We start from the raw sequence: 22,458 nt of genomic DNA, 5'->3' as shown, positions 1-22,458 counted from the left end.
GTATCTGTTTTTAAAGAGAAATTATTTCCATGTCTGCTGAAAAATCTGATAAGTAATAAATCAAAGCTCACTTTTTTCATCTACCCTTGGTATGGCCCGGATCTGGCTTACACGTGGCCCACACATGGGCCAGCACAAGGCCATTTGCAGACACACTGGTGGTCCTGTGCTGGCCCAGAACAGTTTCAACTCTGGGCCCAGATGTCAGCCTAATGTGTACCTTAATCAAGCCATGTAATAACAACATGTGCCGGAACATAGGAGTGCAAAAGTAACATGACGAAACTCTGTTCAGACAGTGAATGGACTGATTCTTATATTGCACTTTTCTAGTCTCCTGGATTACTCAAAGTGCTCTATACAACATGCCACATTCACACACTTTCTCTAAACTTAGTGCTTTCTTACTACATTTATACACATTCACATTCTTGACATGCAGACCGGAGGAGCCAGGGATCAAACCACTAATCTTCCAACCAGTAGGTGTTCTGCTCTACCTCCTGAGCTACAGCCACCCAGTGGGAAGCATGAGTAAACCCTTACAAGGTTTTGGATAAAGTGTACACTCCCAAACCTGTGAAACCTGGTTTGAATTTGAATTTGAATTTGAAACGTTGGCTACCATAGCAGTATAGTATTGCAACATGGCATTTGGGTCTTCTAACTAAAATAGGAAAATAGGAAAATAAATAGTGCCATCAGTGCCAGGCCTGGCCCATATCTGGATGACATACCACTTACCATGCCAGAAGTCAGCCAGCAGTGCCTGCTTGACACCAGATGCGGGCCAGACCTGCCTGCTATGTGGGTAATCACTGTTTTTTTTTCTCTCCTCTTCTGTATTTCTTCCAGTCGCCATCATGTTGAAAGATCATTACTTTGTTCGGGGAGCAGGTCTACCAGGGAGGTTTAAGGCAGAAAAAGTAGAGTTTCATTGGGGTACAAGCAATGGATCGGAGGGCTCTGAACACAGTATCAATGGCCAACGTTATCCTGTGGAGGTAAGCTCAATTTTCTAAGGAAAAAAAATACAATATAATTTAAAATGTTTGAATATAATTTTTGACTACATTTATATTTCACCTTTAAAAGGTGTTTACCTTACCTTGTTTGGTAGACTTCTTTTCAGCACAACCTTACATGTCTTTACTTTTTTTTTCAATTTCGACATATTGTATTGACAACATTTACTTTCTATTGCATGAAAAACATAAAATCCAAGTAGGCAAAAATTATTATTTTTTTACTGTGAAAACAAACACATTTAAGGAATCATTTTTATAACTTGAGATGCAAATATAAATTATAAAAAAATATATATGAATTGTGCAAACTTAAAAAATACATGCAATGGCTGGGGTGTCTTTTGTGCAACTATTTAAAACTTTTTCCTTTAGAACTATCAGGTGTCATAATAAGGTGCTACACAAATTATTTGTACCATTCCACCACGAGACTGAGGGACAGGCCTTAGACCCAAAGACTTGACAACAGGAGCTGTATCACTTTGTCTGTTTTCCACGCAGAGACAGCATTTACATTTCAGTGTCCCTGTCGTGGCTATTTGGCCAGCATCTGTGTCATTCAACAGCCACCTTATTGTTTTGACACATAATACAAAAAACAAACAAAAAATACTACACTACAAACCAACTACACACTCCAAACAAGCTAATGTCACAAATCTCACATCTCAAATCTCGCTCTCTTGTCGCTGTCACTATCCCCGCTTCCTAAGCAAGCAAATGTCAAATGTTATCATTAGTGCTGTCAAAATTATCGCGTTAATTGTTAAGATCAACGCGAAATGTTTAATGCATTAAAAAAATTTAACGCTGATTTTGTTTTTTTATTAATTTCCTGTAATCTAAGACCTTTAAATTCATGAGCACCTCTGGAGGAGGGGGCAACAGTGTGCTATGCTGGCGTTTGGCCTGACAGAAATGATTAGAAGAAGAAGAAGAAGAAGTGACACCATGCTACTATCTAGCTAACACTAGCTAACACACGCAAGCATGGACGAGGGCGGACTTTTGGGTGGAAAGTTTCTCTTTAAGAAGTTGCCTGATGGCTTGTTGGACAAAACGAGAGTAAGATGCACAATTTGCAACGCTGAATTCAAGTACCACAGAAGCAGTTCATCACTGGCGTATCACCTGAGAGCAAAACACCCAACTGAATCCACCTCTACGGGACCTCGCCAGTCTACGCTTCAGGAGTATGGTGCTTGTGGACGAATAACAAAAAATGTGAGAGAAAAGGTAACCAATTCCTTGGTTGTTTGGATAGCTAAAAACTGCCGACCAGTTAGCATAGTAGAAGATGATGGACTGAGAGAAGTCATTCGTGCTGCATCAGGAGATGAGTGTTACAATCTGCCCTCGAGAGGAACCATTGTGTCGAGACTGCACACTTTGTATGGGGACCAGAGGGCTCAGCAGTCCAGCAAGCTTGTGCAAGTAAGGAATGTCACTCTTACCGGAGACCACTGGACTTCGGTGAACAACGATAATTACTTAAAATATAAAGAATAAAAAAATGTAATTGGAGCCAGGCTATTAATAAAGTAATTGAGATTAATCGCAATTAATAACAGAAAATTGTGAGATTAGTTAGTTAATTTTTTTTAATCTATTGACAGCACTAGTTATCATATAATGTTTGTTTTTGGTTGGCATTTTGCTATTGACCCACAGGTTTCTGTAAGAACATACGTAGGCTGCCATGACAGACCAGTACTTCCGCAGTCCGGTTACTCAAAGTGAGAGCCAGCGTTCACTCGTTGCTAACAAAAAAATCGTTTACTTTGTGCTGTAATTAGCGGCTTTACCTGTTCGAGGATGAGCTCAATTGCTAACTTTACTGTTGCAGTGATGGCGAGGTTTCATTGGTGCTTTGCTAACACTAGACTTTATTGAACTATCAATAAAGTCTTGGTGTGCAAGGTGATATGGTGCACACTGGGAGTTCACATTGCACTGTTGCTCTGCCCTGTGACGTCTGTCTTAGTTTATCTTAGTTTATCTGTCTTAGACGTTTGGATTCAAGCCTCTTTTCTGTCCCTGCATTCCACCTGCGCTGCTCGTCTGTACATGCAAGCCTCGTCTTTCCACTCATCACAGCGTTCTGCACCTGCAACAAACATTAATAGTATTTTCTCACTGTCAATACTCAAGATTTAACATCATGAGGAAATTTACACTAACAAAAGTACTACTGTGTCTGTTTATATCAGTGGTGGACAAAGGGCTGGTGTCCTGCATGTTTTAGATATGACCCTGGGTCAACACACCTGAAACATATCTAAACCACTGAAATAAAAGTACTGGCAAGGTCACCCATATTTTCCATTTCATATCAATAGTGAGTTGCTTTTTGATAATTTTTGATAATTTTTTTCAAATTATTATATTCTGCATATACTACGCAGTGTCACATTTTCTTATAATATTTTATTAAAATATTATAAGAATATTAATTTTATCTTTGTGTGATTGTACAGCATACAGCCCACACAAAGTTTAAACAATGAGTGGCTTCCACATGTAAACAGTCAACAGCTCCACGCAGCACTTACCCACATAGCAAAGTTGGTATGGCCCGGACCTAGCCCACACAGTGTGCTTACACATGGTCCACATACCCAAAAGAATGACGGCCCTTTGGTGCCCCAGATCTGGTTTGCCAGATGTGGTCCACACATGGGTCAGCACAAGGCCAGTTGCAGACACACTGCTGGTCCTGCGCTGGCCCAGAACAGTTTCAGCTCTGGACCCAGATGTCAGCCTAATGTGTACAATAATCAAGCCATGTACTAACAACATGTGCCAGAACATGCAAAATAGTGCGAAAGTAACATGACGAAACTCTGTTCAGATAGTGAGTGACTCTTATATAGCACTTTTCTGGTCTCCCAGAGTACTCAAAGTGCTGTATACAACATTCCACATTCAGTCAATCACACATCTTCTTTAAACTGAGTGCTTCCTAACTACATTCTTACACATTCAGACTCTTGACATGCAGACTGGAGGAGCCAGGGATCGAACCACTAACCTTCCAATCAGGAGGTGACATGCTTTACCTCCTGAGCTACAGGTTTTGGATAAAGTGTACACTCACAAACCTGTCAAACATGCATTTGAAACGTTAGCTACCATAACAGTATAGTATTGCAACATGGCATATGGGTCTTCTCAAATAGGAAAATAGGAACATAAATAATGCCATCATTGCCAGACATGGCGCACATCTGGTTGACATACACTCTGCCATTACACCAGTCAGTCAGAAGTGCCAGCTTGATGCCAGATCAGGGCTAGACCTGCTTTCTATGGGCCTGGGCCACATAAACCAAATCACAATCGAGCCCGATATGGCATGCCATCACATAGACAGTGCCATCTATGCCACGCCTGGCCCATATCTGGATGACATACATCTTATCATGCCAGAAGTCAGCCAGCAGTGCCAGCTTGATACCAGATCTGGGCCGGACTTCCTTGCTATGTGGGTAACTAGATAGCAGCATCGTGACTCCTCAATCACAGCCTTCCAGAGTTTCTGTTTCAGTCATTTAAACATTTTGATATCCACATAGGTGATATACCTTCCACAGAGTAACAGCTGCATGACTACATGATTTCCCGCGATTTCCAGTGATACAGGAACAGCCGGGTGTCTCGACTACTCCACTTTCCGCCACAGGGGGGTGCAGAGCCATTGCAGGGGGGAGGGGGGTGCGGTATGAATGTGAAAAACAATAACAACAAAAAAATGCTTGGACATTGGGGCGCCCACACAACCGCAAAGCAGGAGATGAAGCATTGCCAAATATGTTCCCAAACCAACTTCCTTCCAATCCAAATACTAGAAAATATGATAAAGCATGTCTTCCCTTTGGCTTCACCTGCACAAGTACAAGGTAGGTCTCCCTGACAGAATTTGTTTCCCCTGTGTGAGGAACACACGCTGCGCTGTCCAAATCACGGACAAACAGTAGCCAACCTTCTTGATTTTGATTTTGATTTTGCCTGAGCCAGAAATATTATAATTCTGATCATGTATCAGTACATTTCCATATTTTTATATCTATAAAAAGACAACTGACACTCGCGAGACTTTATCAAAAGTGTAAGCATCACAGCAGATGCCTTTGTGTCAAAGTAACTGAGGATAAAACACAGAAAAACATGAAGGTGATTTTCCTTGCCTGGGATTTTATAGCAGATAACTTTAAAATTATTCTGCAATTTTAAAAAGTACAAATTTCTTCAGTATTGAACAGCAGAAATTAGGCTTTCTTGTCCAAGATCAGTAAAAAATCAGTAAAAAAGTCAAAAAAAAAAAAAAAGGACAGCGGCTGAGAGCGCTGTAAACAATGGTAGACTGGTGGGTAATAACCGAATGAATAATGCAGAAAACAGAGATTTGAGATGGGAAACTGTTCTTGAAGTACACAGAGAGAGCTGTGCATGAAGTGTGATTTTATCACACTGATGGTGATAAAAGCAAAACAGCAAAAGTCAGAGGGAATTAAGGACGACATTTATCAAATGGGAAGTGTGGTTTTGATCTTCTTTTGCTGCTGGTTCAGTGAATTTTGGTTGGAGAGAGAAACCTGCAGCTCAGAATCTACAGGGAGTGCAGAATTATTAGGCAAATTAGTATTTTGTCCACATCATCCTCTTCATGCATGTTGTCTTACTCCAAGCTGTATAGGCTCGAAAGCCTACTACCAATTAAGCATATTAGGTGATGTGCATCTCTGTAATGAGAAGGGGTGTGGTCTAATGACATCAACACCCTATATCAGGTGTGCATAATTATTAGGCAACGTCCTTTCCTTTGGCAAAATGGGTCAAAAGAAGGACTTGACAGGCTCAGAAAAGTCAAAAATAGTGAGATATCTTGCAGAGGGATGCAGCAGTCTCAAAATCGCAAAGCTTCTGAAGCGTGATCATCGAACAATCAAGCGTTTCATTCAAAATAGTCAACAGCGTCGCAAGAAGCGTGTGGAAAAACCAAGGTGCAAAATAACTGCCCATGAACTGAGAAAAGTCAAGCGTGCAGCTGCCAAGATGCCACTTGCCACCAGTTTGGCCATATTTCAGAGCTGCAACATCACTGGAGTGCCCAAAAAGCACAAGGTGTGCAATACTCAGAGACATGGCCAAGGTAAGAAAGGCTGAAAGACGACCACCACTGAACAAGACGCACAAGCTGAAACGTCAAGACTGGGCCAAGAAATATCTCAAGACTAGTTTTTCTAAGGTTTTATGGACTGATGAAATGAGAGTGAGTCTTGATGGGCCAGATGGATGGGCCCGTGGCTGGATTGGTAAAGGCAGAGAGCTCCAGTCCGACTCAGACGCCAGCAAGGTGGAGGTGGAGTACTGGTTTGGGCTGGTATCATCAAAGATGAGCTTGTGGGGCCTTTTCGGGTTGAGGATGGAGTCAAGCTCAACTCCCAGTCCTACTGCCAGTTTCTGGAAGACACCTTCTTCAAGCAGTGGTACAGGAAGAAGTCTGCATCCTTCAAGAAAAACATGATTTTCATGCAGGACAATGCTCCATCACACGCGTCCAAGTACTCCACAGCGTGGCTGGCAAGAAAGGGTATAAAAGAAGAAAAACTAATGACATGGCCTCCTTGTTCACCTGATCTGAACCCCATTGAGAACCTGTGGTCCATCATCAAATGTGAGATTTACAAGGAGGGAAAACAGTACACCTCTCTGAACAGTGTCTGGGAGGCTGTGGTTGCTGCTGCACGCAATGTTGATGGTGAACAGGTCAAAACACTGACAGAATCCATGGATGGCAGGCTTTTGAGTGTCCTTGCAAAGAAAGGTGGCTATATTGGTCGCTGATTTCACTGGTGTGAAAACCATCACAGGCCACAACACCAAGAAAAGCACAGTGGGGGGGACTGTGGAGAAGGCAAACGAACTTAACAACTTCTTCAACAGGTTTGACCAGCCCACAATCCCCCCACCCTCACCTTCACTACAGAGTCCAATCCCCACTCTCCTACCTCCCTCGCTTCCCCCCCTTCCTGACACCATGACACCCCCCTCCTCCAATCCCTCTCTCAGCAGCAAGACATCTCCCCCCCTCCCCTCTTCCCAAACATCTCCCAGTGTCACAGTGGATCAGGTCAGGAGACAACTGAGGAAGCTTCGCCCCAGAAAGGCAGCAGGCCCAGACAAGGTGTGTCCTAGGATGCTAAAGGCGTGTGCTGCTGAACTTGGGGAGCCGCTACAACAAGTCTTCAACCTCAGTCTGCGACTGGGGAGAGTGCCCGCCCTATGGAAGACATCCTGCATCGTCCCGGTCCCCAAAAAGAACCGGCCCAATGAGCTGAATGACTTCCGACCGGTGGCACTGACGTCACATCTTATGAAGACTCTAGAGCGGCTCTTCCTCAACCTCCTCCAACCACAGGTACAACATGCCCAGGACCCACTACAGTTTGCATACAAGGCGGGTGTCGGAGTGGAGGATGCCATCCTGTACCTCCTACACAGAGCCCACTCACACCTGGATGGGGGAAAAGGCACGGTCAGGATCCTGTTTCTTGACTTTTCCAGTGCCTTTAATACCATCCGGCCCTGTATGCTTCAGGAAAAACTGAACAGGATGGAGGTGGACCCCTGCCTGGTGGCTTGGATCTCCGACTACCTCACCGACAGACCACAGTACGTCAGGCTGAAGGACATCACGTCTGACACAGTGGTCAGCAGCACAGGAGCACCACAGGGAACTGTGCTGTCCCCTCTTCTCTTCACCCTGTACACCTCTGACTTCTGCTACAACTCTGAATTATGCCACATTCAGAAGTTTGCAGACGACACGGCCATCATGGGGTGTATCTGGGATGATCAGGAAGAGGAGTACAGAAGTCTGGTGAGGAACTTTGTCGCATGGAGTCACACAAACCACCTGCAACTCAACACCTCAAAGACTAAGGAACTGGTTGTGGACTTCGGGAGGTCCAGAGACGGTCCACTGCCGGTTCAGATAGAGGGGGAGGAGGTGGAGGTGGTCAACAAGTACAAGTACCTCGGGCTGTGGGTGGACAATAAACTGGACTGGTCATGCAACACAGAGCACCTGTATAAAAAAGCCCAAAGCCGACTGTACTTCCTCAGGAGGCTGAGGTCTTTTAACATCTGCAGGAAGCTCCTGATGATGTTTTACCAGTCGGTGGTTGCTGGAGTACTTTTCTATGCTGTGGTGTGCTGGGGGAGCAGCACAGCAAAGAAGGACTCATCCAGGCTGGAGAAACTGATCAGGAGGGCTAGCTCTGTGGTCGGCATGAAGCTGGACACTCTGGTGACAGTGGCAGAGAAAAGGACATTAAAGAAACTGATGGACATTATGGACAATGCCAGGCATCCTCTGCACACGGCCATTAACAACCAGAAGAGTCTGTTCAGTGACAGGTTGCTTCTCCCAAAGACAAGAACTAACAGACTTAAAAACTCCTTTGTCCCACACGCCATCAGACTGTTTAACTCCTCTCTGGAGGGGAGAGGGAGGGGAAACAGGAGGACAAAGGAGGGGGGAACAACTAAGCTGTAGTGCCTCTTCACCTCACTGTGCAATACCTTTTGTGCAATACTTTTGTAAATAGTCAACGGTGCAATAGACTCAATACTTGAAATGTGCAATTCACTTGTATTTTTATTTTTATTCCTATTTATTCTATTTATCCCCTTCGTATATTTTATTTATATTGTCTCTGTATTTATATATATGTGTGTGTGTGTATAACTCTGTAACTTCTGTCGGTGCTGTGCTTTTTTGGAAATCGAATTTCCCAGAGGAACCCACCCGAGGGATTAATAAAGTTCTATCTAATCTAATCTAATCTAATCTGATTTGTTTTTGTTTTGTTTTTGAATGTCAGAAATGTATATTTGTGAATGTGGAGATGTTATATTGGTTTCACTGGTAAAAATAAGTAATTGAAATGGGTATATTTTTTTTTGTTAAGTTGCCTAATAATTATGCACAGTAATAGTCACCTGCACACACAGATATCCCCCTAAAATAGCTAAAACTACAAACAAACTAAAAACTACTTCCAAAAACATTCAGCTTTGATATTAATGAGTTTTTTGGGTTCATTGAGAACATGGTTGTTGTTCAATAATAAAATTATTCCTCAAAGATACAACTTGCCTAATAATTCTGCACTCCCTGTAGATGCAAAAAAGACACAAACACAAAGCGAAGGACCAACCGAAGCATCAGAATCAGTGAGCTGCCGGCTTTCAGCCCCAACGGCGTGTCCGTTGGGTGAGAAAGCCAAGAAAGAGAAAGCTGATTCTGATGCTTCGGGTCCGGTCTATGTTTACCTCTTTGTGTGGAATCTGTTTACCTGCTCTCATTTGCTGTTTGGTGTTTGCTGAGATTCTGGCATTTCTGGCAAAATACATTTATATATTTAAAAGTCGATTCAGGATTTCATGAATCGATATCACTTTATTCAAGCTACTCACCTCCCTCTTCCACCTGCACTTTCAAACGTACACACAAAGGACTATGGGACAAGTACAGGAGCACGGCCAATCATAGAGGTGCTGCCCCTGACTATCTCTGATTGGGACACACGATAGGGGCATGATTTGTGTCACTTGTTGACCACACAGAGACTTTCAGAGTTTTTTTTTTCTTCTCTTTCCTTTCATCACAGGCAGCACTGCCATCAAGCTCACTGCCTGTCAATTTGTGCATTTGCATTATTTCCATCGTGTGGCTGCAGTTGGCTATTGTTGCTGAAAGTTGTGCTTATTTTAGTCTCATCGAAAAGTGTAGTTGTCTCTGTCAGAGAGTGCCTGTGTCCTGTTAACAATAAGTGGAGCTGGGAAAGCTGAGAGGCTAACAGCTTTTTATCTGGTGCTTTGTATATGCACATTGTGGATAAGCCGATGGTCTGTGACTAAACTGTAAATGGATGGGAGAATTAATGTTTCAATGAGATTCAATCATTTACTTCAGTCAATATCATGAGCATGAAAAAGAAGGTTTTTTTTTAAATAGCCCAATTTTCTGTTGCCTACATTGTAGAGCGTGGCTTTGCTTCCAGACCTCAACAGGAACATTAGCACACTCGGGGATTAAAATGTGATTCAGCCAATGGAGGAACCATACAATCTTAGTGGCTCTAGGGAAAACTGACAATAATTTCTATTGAGAGCTCCAGTAGATTTTCTTAGTGTACAGGCTGTGATCAGCAGACCTGCTGCTGCAGCTACTCTGAAGTTTACTGCTCTTTGTGAACTTACACAACTAAATTCAATAAACTCATCATGTTACCGTGAGCCAAACTGTTTATTTAATTAATTTAGTATGATTTATTTAGCACCAAATTACAAAACAGTAATTACCATGAGGTGCTTTATATTGTAAGGCAGAGACCTTAAAACAATTCACTGCACTAGACTACGAAGTGTTAATATACATCAGGTTTTTTTTGCAGGATGTTTCACAAAATGAAAAATCATAAATTCACATCATGTGCAGATTTAATATCTGATTTAAAAAATGAGAAACTACATGCATACATTTAATTAGCAATTTATCAAATGCCTCTGAACACTGCTCTTCTTCTTCTCCTGTCCTGTCTTTCTTACATCTTTCTCCATCTCTGATTGAAGTCAGCTCTCACTCTTTTCTGTCTCTGAACAGAAGCTGGATTTTTAGCTACTGTGGCAAATACGGTGTGAAACAAGCTGCACATAAACATTGTGTTTACTGATATTTGTTGAGCTGATACAAATGTAGCATTTGAAATTATGTGCCCCTTATGGCCTGCATGGTAAATGGCCTGCATTTGTATAGCGCTTTTGTAGTCCCTAAGGACCCCAAAGCGCTTCACACTACATTCAGTCATTCACCCATTCACACACTTCTCCCTTATAAAGTATTACTCACCTTATGCTCGCTCGTCTTCTGTAGGGATAGCTAGATACTTAAGTATCGCGGCCAGAACATCTGAACATCTGCATTCCCACCAATGTTGTGGCACTCCAGACTATGGTGCCTGAATCCCCTCAGTGAGATCATTAACAAGACTGGCTACGGATACCGACTACGGAATGGAGCAGTTGTCAGCCACCTCCTCTACATGGATGACATCAAGCTGTATGCCAAGAATGAACGAGGATATCCTTCATAAAGATAGCTATAACTTTTGATAGAAGATCAGATACACGTGTATATATGGCTTTATCTTATAGAATTCAATATCCCCTGTTGATACAGACGGACATAATGGTGGTGGCTAAGCAACTGGACATAATGATGGTAGACAAACAGAAGAAGACGGCCGTAGTGATAGATGTAGCGGTTCCCAATGACACCAACATCAGAAAGAAGGAACACGAGAAGCTTGAGAAATACCAAGGGCTCAGAGAAGAGCTCGAGAAAATGTGGAGGGTGAAGGAAACAGAGCCTTCACTAGGAACTCAGCAACATTAGAGGCCAACTAAGGATCTAACTAACAAGGAGATGCTCTGTCCACACTGCTGTTCTGCATAGGCCTGAACCCTCTCAGTGAGATCATTGACAAGACTGGCTACCGACACTGACTACGGAAGGGAGCAGTTGTCAGCCACCTCCTTAACATGGTTGAAGCTCGATGCTGAGAGTGAACAAGACATTGATTCACTGTTCCACACCACCAGGATATACAGCAATGTTATTTGGAGTGGAGAAGTGCAGTCGGATGGTAACAAAGAGAGGGAAGGTAGTTAGTGCGATCCTCTCAGTTCTATCTGAAGGCAACATTGCAAACCACCGCAGAACCACTATCCAGGATGAAACAATGAACATCAATGAGTACATCAGGAAGATCGTCACAACCAACTGTGTGCTTAGTGAACACCTCAGGCAGGAGAAATCCCAAAAAGAAGAGGAGCAAGAGGAAGAACCATGCAAGGACAGGTCCCTGCACAGTATGTACCACCAACAGATAGAGTAAGTGGCTGGCATCCAGAAATCCTACCAGTGGATAAAGTTGGACTAAAAGACAGCACAGAGGCAGCACAGGAGCAAGCTCTAAGATCCAGAGAGGCTGTGGTCTACCACACCAGGCAAAGCAGACAGGCTGTGTAAAGATGCCCCTGAGACAATCCTTCACATTGCACCAGCGTGCGAGATGCTAGCGCACAGGACATACATGGAACGTCATAACTAAGTGGCCAAAATTGTATATAAATCTAAATATATATTTCATGGCAGCTTTGGGTGTCTGTACACCTACAACATGTGAACTGCTGCTATACCTCCTGAGCCACAGCACCATAAATTAACATGGTTTCACTAGTTTTCTGTCTCACAAACTAATGTCAGTTTTTTCTTTTTCCACAGATGCAGATCTACATGTATAACTCAGATGACTTTGAAAGTCTCACTGCAGCACTCAGAGAGAAGAGAATCATTGCAGCCATGGCTGTTTTTTTCCAGGTAGGAAAAGGTTATGTTACTTACTCGAAAGATGAGGTAGATTTCAGTTGTGCATGTTCTTTCTTCTGGGTTGGGAATTTATCATTAATGTTTTACAGGAGAACTCACTGCAAAAAGAAAATTCTGTCAGTACAAGCTTTGTACTGACATATCAGAGGTTGTTGATACAATAACACAGTGCAGACATCTAGCAGACTGTCTAACATTATGTTACAAGGGACATCTAAGCCTTGTGAACTCATATTGCAACTCCAGCAACAAGATGCAGTGACCCAAAATGTCACGGTTCTGGGTCCGTTGGACCCAGTATTTTGAGTTTATTATATTTCGGTTTAATTCTGCTTCATGGATTGCTTTCTTATTCTCATAGTGACGATGATTATTATTTCTTGTTTCTGTTTATCCGTGCTTAAGGATTTGTTCTCAGTTATATCTCACGTTTAGTTCAGGTTCCATGTGTCATTCTTTGTCTGTCTCTCAATGTAAAGTCTGCATGCTTGTTTAGTAATTCATGTTTCCTGTTTTATTGTGAAAGTCTTTGTCTTATGTTAGTGTGTGCAGCTTGGTTCCCCCCGTCTCGTTAACCCTGATCTCTCCCAGCTGTGTCTCCCTCCTGTTGCCCATTTGCTGATTACCACCCTGTGTATATTAGCCCTGTGTTTTCCTGTGCTCAGTGTCGTGTCGTACCATCAGATTATGCCTGTGTGTTTCGGTTCTCCATATTCCATGGTCACTTCATGTTTTGTTTTCGTACCAGCAATAAAGCTGAGGTTTTTGAGTGTCAAGTTAGTGTCTGAGTCCTGCGTTTGGATCCTCCTCTCCGCCTGCCCTGACACAAAGTCTCCATTTCAACTTGTGTTGAAAGTGTGGACTTCAAACAATATACCAGCCATGTAAAACCACAGTTATGATTAAAAATACACGCAATGTTTCTGAAAACATATATGTTCCAGCCATATGTTCTGCACACTCGGGTAAAGAGAGGGGCTGAGCTGGGGGAGGCCACTGGACAGACCTGGTGCTCCTAAACGTACAGTGAGGATGTGCTGGGAATGTCTAGCAGAGGCCCCAGTCCGCCCCAGATCTTCAACGCACACCTTAGGCAGAGCTTCAACAGCATTCCAAGGGAGACTGGGGACATCTGAATGAGTCTGAATGGACCATGTTCAGCACCTCCATTGCCGAAGTTGATGCACTGAGCTGCGGCCGCAAGGTGGTTGTTGCCTGTCATGGTAGTAAACCCCCGAACCAAATGATGGACACCAGAGGTGAAGGGAGCCACCACGCTGAAGAAGAGATTCTGGCAAACCTTCAGGCGACTCAGGAGGGGAAAGTGGTGCTCTACCTGTACTGTGTATAGTGCGGGTGGAGCACTGCTGACTTCAACTGAGAAAATTGTTGGGCGGTGGAAGGAATACTTCGAGGACCTCCTTAATCCCACTGACACGTCTTCCATAGAATGGTAAATGGTAAATGGCCTGTATTTATATAGCGCCTTACTAGTCCCTAAGGACCCCAAAGCGCTTTACATATCCAGTCATCCACCCATTCACACACACATTCACACACTGGAATGTAGAAGAAGCAGAGTTGGATGACCCGCCAATTTCCAGGTGTGAGGTCACTGAGGCAGTTAATCAACTCCTTAGTGGCAGAGCCCCTGTGGTGGATGAGGTCCGCCCTGGATTCCTGAGGGCTCTGGATGTTGTAGGGCTGTCCTGGCTGACACGTCTCTACAATGTTGCATGGACATCAGGGGCGGTACCCCTGGACTGGCAGACCGGGGTGGTGGTCCCCATCTTTAAGAAGATGGACCGGAGGGTGTGTTCCAGGGGTATCACAGCCTCCCTGGGAAGGTCTATGCCAGAGTGCTGGAAAGGAGAGTCCGTCCATTAGTGGAATCTCAGATACAGGAGAAACAATGCAGTTTTCGCCCTTGTCACGGAACACTGGACCAGCTCTTTATCCTCTTCAGGATACATGAGGGTGGATTGGAGTTTGCCCAACCAGTCTACATGCGTTTTGTGGACTTGAAGAAGGCATTCGACCGTGTCCCTCGGAGTGTCCTGTGGGAGGTGTTGCGGGAGTATGGGGTGTCTGGCCCATTGCTACACCATTTGATCCCTATACAACCATTGCAAGAGCTTGGTTCGCATAGCCGGCAATAAATCAAACTCGTTCTTGGTGGGTGATGGGCTCTGCCAGGGTTGCCCTTTTGTCACTGATTCTGTTCATAATTTTTATGAACAGAATCTCTAGGCGAATTTCTAGGCAAAGCCAAGTGATGGAAGGCTTTCACTTGGGTGGTCTCAGAATGTCATCTCTGCTTTTCGAAGATGATGGTTCTGTTGGCTTCATCGGTTGATGGCCTCCAGGTCGCACTGGAATTAAGCGGCGGGAATGAGGATCAGCATCTCCAAATCTGAGGCCATGGTTCTCAGTCAGAAAAGGGTGGAGTATCCACTTCGAGTCAGGGATGAGTTCTTGACATTCTTCACGCACACCCTTGCATTATACATGCTTATCTTAGGCAGTAGTATCAGAAGGTACATAATACATTTTCACTGCTGCGCAGTGGATACCCAACTTTATCTATCCATCAAGCAAGACCTTTACACCTGCTGTTTATTTTATTGACACACATGAATTAGATAAACTGCATTTCAGATAAAACTGAGGTTACGTACGCGACCCTAAAAATCCTTTAAATATGGTGTGTTTTTTGGCCTTTTTACAGCTTTATTTCAAAGGGTACATTAAAGAGTGATAGGAAAGCAGGGGGAGAGAGAGAGGGAAAGCATCTCAGCCATGCGGCATATGGTCGCCTGCTCATCCCAGTGTGCTAAACCGTGTCCTTAAATATGGTGTTTAACTAGATGTGTACTCTAGATGGCATTACCTTGGCCTCAAGTAACATTGAAGGATATTCTGGTCAAAAAATGACTTGAAGATTCTTCAAGATTCTTCAAGTCATTGAAGAGAATAAAAATATATGTTTAATATGCAAACTGGTTTCTTGCATTTGAGCAATAGCTCCAAAATTAGAGACATCTTGTCTTGCGAAACTATTTCATGTGTTAATTACTTCTAGCCTGGACAACTGTAATTCATTTTCAGCAAAAGCAATTGATACAAAATTGTAACCCTACTTACAGTTTTTAAGCAAGAATGACCAAACTCTCACTAGGCCAGTATCAGATAATCTAAGAGGTATAAACATCAATAATGAAGGACCACACCAGGATAAACAGTGGATAAAATTATATATTTGACACACCGCAGCTGCAAATAAATGTACTTAATACAATAAAATAAAATACAAAATATCTCCCCAAAAATAAATTAAAGTGGGGCCAGACCCAAGACACGCTGGAGAGATTATATCTCTCAGCTGGCCTGGGAACGCCTTGGTGTTCCCCCGGATAAGCTGGAGGAGGTGGCTGGGGAGAGGGAGGTCAGGGGCTTCTCTGCTTGGGCTGCTGCCCCCGCGCCCCTGCCCCCAGATAAGCGGAAGAAAATGGATGGATGGATGGCATACAGCTTTTCTCTGAGTCAAATGTTTGAATGAATGTCTGATAACTGATGGATCATCAGGGCCCATTCTATGTTTGTTTAACTGTTTGTCCTACCACACTCTGGTGAAGAAGGAACGTTTGAAGTCCTGCAGGTACCTGTTCCAACACACAATGGAAATGAAACTCTGGCTTCAATACAACCTCAGCAATCTTAACTACTCTTGGGTTGGCTCGCCATCCAGTTAACTGGAACTGTTCAATGGAGTTTTGCTTCAGACTGGGTTCGTCTGTCGAGTTATCCTTTTACCAGATAAAAAAAAACCTGACCAAAGAACAGGGTAAAATTCTAAAGAACCGACCACTGCAGCAGAGTCGCTTGCAAGTTCCAGCAATTCAGCTTCGGTAACATCAGTTTGCCAAGCACATGGCATTGTATGAGCATGAACGCAATGGCAACTGCGGAAAGTCATGTCAAGGTCAACAGCAAGGGTTGCTGGGAGCTCATTGCTGATTGCCCAAGTTACACAACAACAAATCATCTTATTTGTCCACATCTTCCTTTAACCCCAAAAAGCACATGACGAAATTGTTTACATCATGCACACCAAAAATTGCTTTCGACTGCTCTTTTTTTTGCAGAAAACATGTTTTGCAGAAAGCCATACCTGTTGCCCGACCCGGTATGCGAGGGCCAGAACGCGGCGGTGTTCTCTTGTTCTGCTCGGCGGTCCTCAAAAGGGCAGTTCGGGTGGCACACAATACCTGTCGGCAGTGCCGCATGTGGTGCTTAACCAAAGGAACCGTCAATTCCCCTTCTGACACAGAGAGAAGCAGGGGCTGGTACCCCAGGGAGGCCGCAAATGGGGAAACTCCAGTGGCTGCCGACGTGCTAGCATTATGGGCATATTCAATCCAAGCCAGTTGATTGCTCCATGACGATTGGTTGGAAGAGACTACACAACGTAGCATCGCTTCGAGTTCTTGATTAGCTCGTTCCGTTTGCCCGTTAATTTGAGGGTGGAAGCCGGAAGATAAGCTGACCCCCAGTTCCTTACAAAACTCCTTCCATACCCGGGACGTGAACTGGGGACCCCGATCGGACACTATATCTTGGGGAACATCGTGGAGACGGAACACCTGCTGTGTCATAATCTTGGCAGCTTTCAGGGCTGAAAGGAGTTTAGGCAGAGCGATGAAATGAACAGCCTTAGAGAAGCGATCGATGATGGTCAGGATGACCGTGTTACCAGAGGGAGGGATCTGCGGGTTATGGTGTTTGAGCCAGGAGTAACCTAAAACTAGCGGAGTGTGAGGAGCCTTGAACAGGAACAGGCTGATTTGTTCAATGTGGTTGCTGGAGAGAGAGAGAGTTAGATCTGTAGTGCGATGGGTGATGCTAGCTAAGGGGGCACCATTAAGAGCCGCCACCTGGAGGACCTCTGGTAAGGGTTCAACAGTTATACCCAACTTCTGGGCCAGGGCTTCATCAATTAACTTGAAAATTAACTTGGTGGGGAAAGATGTTTGCGGTGACACCCGTCAATATCCCCACGGCTACTGATGGGCAGCCTCTTTTCCCGACTCTGGGCATTTATCAGCAGAGGAGAAGCAGCAGCTGTGCTAAGAGACGGTCCGGGCGGCAGAACATTAGCTGCGGCCCCAGGTGGAGTTAGCAAAATTTCTTTTAATTCAGTGACCAGCTGCCGCAACTCAGTTTGTTCATCAACAACGTGTTTCATAATTTTTTCATGGCGTCCAACATCTCACCTTGAATCGAGAGTTCCCGCAGAACCGGGACAGTGTCCGCTGGATCCATGTTGATGGCTGGAGTATTCTGTTAAGTATGGTGAGTTAGCGAACCCAGACGCGGACCTCTCGTTTAAGTTGAACAGTGTCTTTATTTACAGTGAAGCCAAAACCAATCCACAGTTATCCACAGTGCAAGTCCCTTCAGTGCTCCTCTCCTCTTCTCCCCTCGTGTGTCCACAAATCTCCTGGAATTCAGTGAAGTCTCCCCTTCCGTCTCTCCGTCTCGTTTGCTTCCTGGGAAAAAGGCAAAACAGACACGATTAGCCGCCCCCAGCGCGCGAACACTCTCTTTAACACTCTCTGAGCTTGAGTCACTACCAGGCTTGGTGCAATACTCCAGCGCTGTCTGTCACTCAGCCACACCATTAAATAGTCCTGCCACGGTGGTGGATAATTGGCAGCAGCTGGCGAGGAATCGGTCGCAGGTGAGGCAGCTGAGAGTGGCAGCACTTCCGGGTCAGAGGTCTCTCGTTGCTACGCGACCACGTAACACTCGCAGAGGTGCGAGAGAGAGAGAAGAGGACAAACACACACACACAGGTCGACCGGTCGGGGCATCGTCCGACTCTGACAAGCCTCTGAGTAACACACTACATGTGTGGTCATATGTTGTGAACCGTAATGACTGGAGTGCAATCAAAAAGCCTAAGCAGAGAAGCCCAGACCTTCCTCTCCCCAGCCACCTCCTCCAGCTTGTCCGGGGAACACCAAGGCATTCCCAGGCCAGCTGAGAGATATAATCTCTCCTTTGTGTCCTGGGTCTGCCTGGGGGCCTCCTCCCGGTAGGACATACCAGGAACACCTCACCCAGGAGGCACCCAGGAGGCACCCAGGAGGCATCTTTGTCAGATGACCAAACCACCTCAACTGGCTCCTTTCGATGTGAAGGAGCAGCAACTCTACTCTGAGCCCCTCCTGGATGACCGAACTTCTCACCCTGTCTCTAAGGGAGAGGCCAGCCACCCTTCGGAGGAAGCCCATTTCCGCCGTTTGTATCTGCAATCTCGTTGTTCGTTTTTGGTCACTACCCACAGCTTTTGGCCATAGGTGAGTGTAGGAACGAAGATTGACCTGTAAATTGAGGGCTTCGCTTTTACACCCAGCTCTCTTCACCAAAACAGACCGGTACAGTATCCACAGCACTGCAGCTGCACCACCAATCTGTCTGTCAATCTCCCACTCCCTTCTCCCGTCACTCATGAACAAGACCCCGAGATACTTAAACTCCTCCACTTGGGGCAAGAACTCGTCCCTGAGCACTCAACCCTTTTCTGGCTGAGGACCATGGCCTCAGATTTGGAGGTGCTGATTCTCATTCCCATCGCTTCACACTAGGCTGCAAACCATTTCAAGGCGAGCTGGAGGCCATCACCCGATGAAGACAACAGAACCATCATCCTCAAAAAGCAGAGATGAGATTCTGAGACCACCCAAGTGAAAGCCTTCCGCGACTTAGCTACGCATAGAAATTATGTCCATAAAAATTATGAACAGGATCGGTGACAAAGAGCAGCCCTGACAGAGCCCATCACCCAACAGGTTGCATAAGTGCATCGGAGCATAAGTGGAGATGACGGTCAGGACCTGTTCCCAAACGCGGAGGCACAGGGAGCAAACCCTTTCATCCACTGGGAGAAACCCCAATATACAGGCAGCAAGCCGAGGGGATACCAGGATACCCACCCCAGCCTGCCGCCTCTCACCAGGAGCAACTCTAGACGAGACAGAGTCCACCCCCTTTCCAGGAGACTGGTTTCAGAGCCCGAGCCGTGCGTTGAGGTGAGCCCGACTATATCTAGCCGGTACCTCTCATCCACACGCACTAATTCAGGCTCCTTCCTCACCAGAGAGGTGACATTCCAAGTCCCAATTGCCAGTCTTGGTAGCCGGGGACCTCCGGCCGCCACCCGGCTCACAATGCACCCGAACCCTACAGTGCCTCCTGACTGCAGGAAGATGGGCCCATGTCCCTTTTTTGGGCTGTGTCCGGCCGGGACCCGGCCACCAGACACTTGCCCTCGGGCACCCTCCCCAGGCCTGACTCCAGGTAGGGGTCTCGGTAACTCTATCCCGGGCAGGGTGAACTGTTCCCTCTGTGGTCTTCTCATAGGGGGTTTCTGAATCACTCTTTGTCTGGTCTCTCACCCAGGACCAATTTGCTATGGGAGACTCTACCAGGGGGCAAAAGCCCCTAGACAACATAGCCCCTGGGAACGCTGGGATACACAAATCCCTCCACCACGATAAGGTAGCAATTTGCGGAGGGGTAAAATTTGATTAGAAAAATGCACTGCAGGTAAAAACCATGAGCCGTAATATTGAATCACAAGAATTAGTTATACTGCTAAATTCTTGAAAGATAATTCACCAAAGTCAACAGTTATCTGAGCAGCCATCCAGATTCAGTACAAAATATAATCTAAACTGCTAAAATTGTTCTTCAATGAAAGAATAAACAAGTTTACTTTAAACATTTTTAAAAAGTGCATTTTATTAGCTGATACTGGAACTATAATTCCAATATTTACATGAGACTTGAACTCATTAAATCCATATCAATTTTAAATTGTTTAAGAGCTTTAGAGCTAGAATAGTACGTAAAACAGAAGCAGTATGTAAAACAGAAGTATATCTGTGCCACTATGTACATGTCACATAAGCCACTAAAATGTTACTTCTGTGAAGGTCACCAACTTTCAAAATAGATAAACTTGGATGGATTACCGTGAGAGGAATCACTGTAGAAAGAGAGAGACTTTTTATAGGGAAAAAAATATGAGGACATCTCACATTCTACTGTGGTTTCTTTTTTTTCCTCTAATTTGTCACTGCATCAGCCTGTCCCTGGAGAGAAAAAGGGAGCTTTAGGGATGAATGAAGAGAGAGAGAGAGAGAGAGAGAGAGAGAGAGAGAGGTACATAATTTGAAAAGGGAGAAGTGGATGGAAAGAGAAATTGGGAGTAGGACATTGTAAAGGAAAGCACTGTGGCTGAGGATTTAAGGGGACGAGCCTGTGGGCCTTCAGAGACAAGAATTAATAATAAAACTCTAATTCCCACTGTCCTCCTTTCTTTTTTTCTTGTCCTAAATGAGTCTGTCTGCCATAGTCTCACTGTGTCTTTATGGTAGCTTTGAATTCTCTTTATCCACTTTCCCATTCATATAGCCTGTTTCTCTCACCAGGTGTTTATTGTAGTTCCAGTTCTTAACTTGTTCAGTTGTTTGAAATAACTACACAATTCATGTTTTTTGGGTAAGTTTGAGGCTGTCTCACGTTGCCTTACAATTAATTGTTTGCCATTTCTTTTCACGGGCTGCACACATATTGAAGTTGTACAGGTTAATGAAAAAAAAAAGTATTAGTGGAATTAGGGGGATGAGTTCTGCTGGTGGTTTGTGAAGCAGGTGATGTACAACATCTTTAACATGTTTTTGTATAAAAGCCACAATCAAGATGATGATACATTTGTTTAAATTAGCTATCATGGTTTGGTTGTGCTCAGGAATAACTGAACCCCAATAGAATTTGTAAAGAGAAAGTGTAGGTACTGAGCATCAGGGACAGTTTAGATTGAGGGATTGGGGAGAGCAGCCACCTGATGCTGGTGCCTCCATAAGCAGCTCTGTATAGAAACAAAGAAAAGGAACCATCATGTAAGGACAGAGCCATGTATGGCATATACCAGTAGTAGATAGAAGAAGTGGCTGATATCGATAAATTCTTCTAATGACTGGACATAGATGGACTGCTCTGCCATGATTAGATCATGGTAATAGGAACAGGTTCCAAGCACAGGATCAATAGAGGCTGGGTTCTACCACAACAGACAAGACCTTGGAAAAGATGCCCCAAAGGTGTTCCCTGGCCAGCTGAGAGATCTTTGCAGCGTGTCACCCAGGAGGTAGCTAGGAAGCATCCTAATCAGATGCCCCAAACACCTTAAATTGCACCTTTTGACGTAGAGGAGTGGCATCTCTACTCTGAGTCCCTCTTAAATGACTGAACTCCTCACCAACTCATTTCTGCCGCTTGTATTTGCAACCTCATTTCCGCCTCTACTCAGAGGTTGAAAGGCAAGCCAACGCAGTACAAAAGTTCTCTTCTGCCGTGCCCAATCCTAGTTTTAGATCAGCCCTTTGAGTATTTAATTATGTCCTATTTTGGTCTACCGGTTACCTTTAAGTCTGGTAGTCAGTACTTTTTGACTTTGATGTGTCAAGCTATTTGTTATTCAGAGTACTCTACCTGTGTTTTTGTGGGATTTTTCCATATTCTGGCTTCCTCCACTTCCTCTACTCATCATGCCTGTGTGCCATCCTGGCCTGTCTCCCTGATGGTTTAAGAGACAAAACCTGCGCTTTATGTAAATACAAATGTTTCTTATTTGGTGGAAGCAGTTGAGGGGGAGGGCAAAGGAACAAGAAATTAGGGTGGTTTACAGGCATGTTGAATAACTGAGGCTTTAAAATCCAAGCCAGAAGTCTGAAGCTCTTGAACAGCTGGATGAGTTTAAGCACAACCAGTTGGTTTCATTTTGTGATATCTCATCACAAATGCATCTCATTGAGCAGATTTGGAGGAAGAGGTATAGTACATGCTAGATAATAGCATAGCATAATCATCTGGCTCCAGCTGGGCATCTCCATATTTACT

At 44.5% G+C, this 22,458-nt stretch overlaps 1 protein-coding gene across 4 annotated transcripts in view; it reads left to right on the top strand.

The window, feature by feature from the left end:
• LOC309707008 (receptor-type tyrosine-protein phosphatase gamma-like) overlaps positions 1 to 22,458 on the top strand; it is a 410,561-nt gene that overhangs the window by 235,040 nt on the left and 153,063 nt on the right. For all 4 annotated transcript variants that reach the window (XR_014276854.1, XR_014276855.1, XM_082534088.1 and 1 more), the window contains exons 4-5: positions 856 to 1,004; positions 12,385 to 12,480. Coding sequence is in view for 2 of the 4 variants with exons in the window: in XM_082534088.1 (XP_082390214.1) it covers positions 856 to 1,004; positions 12,385 to 12,480 (245 nt within the window). In the remaining 2 variants the exon portion in view is untranslated. The remainder of the gene's footprint in view (positions 1 to 855; positions 1,005 to 12,384; positions 12,481 to 22,458) is intronic.

This window comes from Aulonocara stuartgranti (assembly GCF_965226115.1).
Source record: "Aulonocara stuartgranti genome assembly, chromosome: 5".
NCBI lineage: Eukaryota > Metazoa > Chordata > Actinopteri > Cichliformes > Cichlidae > Aulonocara > Aulonocara stuartgranti.
The sequence above is the reverse complement of the archived record's forward strand: the minus strand, read 5'-3'. Positions and strand labels throughout refer to the sequence as shown.